At 40.4% G+C, this 4,238-nt stretch overlaps 1 protein-coding gene across 1 annotated transcript in view; it reads left to right on the forward strand.

Annotated features, from left to right (window-relative positions):
* The first annotated feature begins 2,883 nt into the window (after window positions 1–2,883).
* The window catches only part of LOC103581652 (histone H3.1-like), a 13,806-nt gene continuing 12,451 nt past the window's right edge, over window positions 2,884–4,238 (forward strand). Inside the window, exon 1 of the mRNA XM_008563427.1 lies at window positions 2,884–3,169. Coding sequence (XP_008561649.1) covers window positions 2,884–3,169 — 286 coding nt within the window. The remainder of the gene's footprint in view (window positions 3,170–4,238) is intronic.

The following is a 4,238-nucleotide window of genomic DNA, read 5'->3' on the forward strand; positions in this document are numbered from 1 at the left end:
GAAATTGGGACAGTACTCTCTTGTGATTCTGCCATGCATTTTCCCCTCCCAGCATGTTGAAATAATAAAATTTGTTATGCCTTTTTCTTTGTATTAATCTCTATCAGATGATTTTTCAGAGAACCTTTAGCGGGTTGAAGGGGAAGTTTCCCTTGCCCCTACACCTCCTCTTCCTATCTGAAAATTTTTTAGCATTAGACATAGACTGATCAGTGAAACAATAGAAACTCAAGAAGTAATTTTAAGTGAAATATTCAACATATGATAAATTAAGTTCCTCAAATCAGTGGGGGAAATATTTAATATATTGCACTGATTAACCAGATGGTTAACTTTCTAAAAAGTTAACTCTCTATACATGAAATCAAATTCAAATTATTACAGTTAGATTTTTTGTAAATGATTCTATCCTGCATTAGTAAGGTTGTAGGCATAATAGGAACTGCTGTTGGAAATGAACACAGGTACACTTTTGGTGGAAGAGAACTTAGCAATATACCTAAAAGATCCTAAAATTCTGGATTTCATTAGTCCATCCTAGATTATGGAGAAAAATGTTACAAAATAGCAGTCTTATGCAAATAGTATTCCAGAAAGACAATACGTGTATACATACATAGTTAAAAACAGTATTTTATTATTTTTAATTTTCGATGAATCTTCTACAATGTTAAAATTTTGTTTAATGAGGATGGGGCAGAAATCATTTTGAATGAAAAAAAAGGAGGAGGAAAATAGACTAGGCCTTGAGGATTGAAAAGAACTGAAAGAGAACAAAAGGGAGTATAGCCCAGCAGACTTGTTTGCCTTTTAGGTCCCCTCCCCTAACACAGAGNAAGAAATAAAATTCTTAACTTTTCTTGTATATTATGGACACCTTTGGCTGTCTGGTGACATAGAAAATGTTTACAGAATGATGTTTTAAGTGTATGAAGTGCAAAAAATAAAAACAAAAACAAAAAACACACAATTTTATTAAATTAGTTATCAAAGCATTTTTAAAAATAAATTTGATAGTGATATATGCTTATATAATGAACACATTACATAATATCTTTTGGTGAACCTAATAACTTCCATTAATAATTAGATACATATAAATGTTTCAAGATAATTGAGCAAGTCTAATGAGAAATGAAACATGTAATTTCTTTTGGGTAACAAAGTAACAAGTACTGAGGTTTGTGGCCTAAATTCATGATAAAATGGAAAGCTAAAATTTAGTTAAAGGTTAATTAAAATTCCCTATCCAAACTCATGGACTTCCTCCTCCCCACCACCACAGCCACTTAACCACTGAATTTTATCCTTAGGGGTATTGTAGCATATATGAATCTTATGCTGAAAACCCTTGCTCTAAAGTTTGGTCGATCTACCCCATTTCTTTTCAACTTTATTTTTTCCCTGAAACCTTTGTTGGGGTGCAGGAAGTTATCACAAAATATGATGCTTTTACATACGGAAATAAAGAAGCCTAGAAGTCTCTCTGACCTTCCCCTTCACCCCCTCCTGTCTGTCATTCCTCTGTCAGTTTTCAAAGCACAGGATGAAGCTGTTCCCTTATCAGCCTGAAGTCTGGACTCACCAAAGAAAATGATAATTACCTCTGGTCCTTTAACTGAGATTCTACTAATTTAACTCATATCATAGGAAAGAAGACTGGAGTCTGTCAACACACCTGGACTAACTCTCGTCACAGACTATTGTCTTCTATTTTGATCCCGTTCGATATTTTGAAGAAAATTATTTACTAGTCATTGTCTGGGCCAATTGCATGTTCTGCAGCCCACTGAGCCCCTCTAAAAATCATTTACTCCAACATCCCTTATTTCCCCCTTTCCTATGAAGACTGGTATATAATAATCTGTACCCTATGACATGTACAGTAATCAGAGTTTATAATGCACTTGGAAAGACTGTCCTAGAATAAAATTAGACATTTGTTTAAGGAGTAAATAAACACTTTTGGAACGTACAAGGTAAACATTACTGAAGCTCAGGAAGAGAGAAGGACGAATGTCGGCCTGAAAAAACTGTTGAAGTTGAAGCACTTTTTTTTTTTTCTAGAATAAAGTCATCCCGGTGTCTGCACTCTGCAATTTATTTGTGAATTTAAGGAACAGGGTTCTGCATGTGGTTGATTTCCTAGTTCATCAGAGGAGAGGAGGGAACAGGAGGGAGCTCTGAGCGGCATTTTCACCCGCTCGAGGACTCCGGGATAAAAGCCGCCCTTCTGCGTCAGCTTTTTGAAGTGTTTCTAAGCAGGATGAAGAAAATATTAAAGTCACTTCTCCCCCCAGTGTAGCAGCCAGCCAAGAAAGGGAAAGGGAAATAAAGGAAGGCGACACGAAGAATAAGTAAGGAAAAGGGTAGAGGATTAAATGTGAGAAGGCAAGGAACCCCACCTTGAAGCTGGAACCCGGCGGTCAGCCGCTTCTCAGGCTGATTACATCGAGATAATACAGGACGCGCTTTGCATACCGGACGGTTTCACAAATGCCGGAAATGACTGCGACCACCTCTCTTGTGATGAGCCGCTCGATTCCAACAGTCACAAGGCACTAGTGGGAAACATGTTACATGGAGACTGAGAAAAAACAGACTGCAAGGCCTGACCCAAACAAAGGAATGGCCTTGCAGCGGTTGGCAGCGTAAAGGACCAGAGAAAAAGGACTGAGTAAGTTTTAATCAGGCATCTTTTAAGAATCTCTAATTTCAGTCCCGCCCTTTCCATTCTTTTCTGAAAACGTGGGCAGGGCTCCAAGTCAGGTAACTGATTGAGCAAATACCGCTGGCGTGCAGAGTTCCCAATCAGGTCCGACTTACCACTATATAAAATGCTGCCAGGAATGTTGAACTTGCTAGTTTCTTTGAGCTGCAGACATGTCTGGTCGTGGTAAGGGAGGTAAGGGTCTGGGGAAGGGCGGCGCCAAGCGCCACCGCAAGGTCCTGCGCGACAACATCCAGGGCATCACCAAGCCCGCCATCCGGTGCCTCGCTCGGCGTGGTGGCGTCAAGCGCATCTCCAGTCTGATCTACGAGGAGACCCGCGGGGTCCTCAAGGTGTTCCTGGAGAACGTGATCCGCGACGCCGTCACCTACACGGAGCACGCCAAGCGCAAGACTGTCACCGCCATGGACGTGGTCTACGCGCTCAAGCGCCAGGGACGCACCCTCTACGGCTTCGGCGGCTAAATAGCACTTTGAGGCCCGGTCATTTACTAAAAAGGCCCTTTTTAGGGCCCCCAAGCTATCAACAAAAGAGCTTAAATGACATGTAATCTACTGAATTCTTCATTGCTGTGAACAGGTTAGCTTGGGATGTTGAAATAGCGACTATTATAACAGGTAGCGGTGGGCTGAGATCTTAGGAGCAGGGGACAGAGCAGAGGCCAGTACCTCGCGGAGGGTTGGAGCTGCTTGCAGCCTGTTCTCGGTCATTAACTTTATCAAAAGTGAGAGTCAACATTCTTAGGATCTAAATCAGAGCCCGGCCCAACACTAACTTCCCTCGGGTCCTTCGAATATTCCTTAATGTCTCAAACAGTGAGGGGTCTGAGAAAGGAATACGTTCCATTAACTAAGAAACTCGAGGAAAGCTTTGTGGTGGCTGCAGGGAAAGTTGTGCAGAGACCTCTACCCAGGGGTCTTGGAAAACACGCTTCTTCCTTACTTTTAGAATCCCGTCTGTTTTACTGCCCCGGCTGTTTAACAGTAGTAAAGTCTTGATAACACGGTGTATTTACCTCCTTTCTTAGATTTACGTTTTTAGAATACTAAAATACATCAGGTATACAAAAGAAGCTAATGGACACCACACCGCTCATTCAGCAATCCCTCCGTGTGTCTATTCCCGATAACATAGCCCTCCTTCCAGACCCCAGAATTAACTAGTAGCCTGATTTTGGTATTTACTGGTCTCATGCTTTTTATTTCCTAACTTTAAAAGATGCACATAACCCTAATCAATATGTAGTATCATTTTACACGTTTTAAAAACTTTTTGTAAAAATATATTTTATGCATATCTTTATGAAACATTTGCTTTTGAAATATCCGTGTTGCAATGTACAGTTCTAGTTTATTTTCACTGTTAATCAAGGTTTCTAATACGGCAGTACATGATGTATATATTTCTCTGTTGATGGAGATTTGAATTGTTTTATTTTTTACCCCTCAACGCTGCAATGGGCATTGTTGTACACAACTGTGTGTTCTCTAGTTACGTACTAGGAGTG

This window comes from Galeopterus variegatus, unplaced genomic scaffold (assembly GCF_000696425.1).
Source record: "Galeopterus variegatus unplaced genomic scaffold, G_variegatus-3.0.2 Scaffold13604, whole genome shotgun sequence".
NCBI classification, from domain to species: domain Eukaryota; kingdom Metazoa; phylum Chordata; class Mammalia; order Dermoptera; family Cynocephalidae; genus Galeopterus; species Galeopterus variegatus.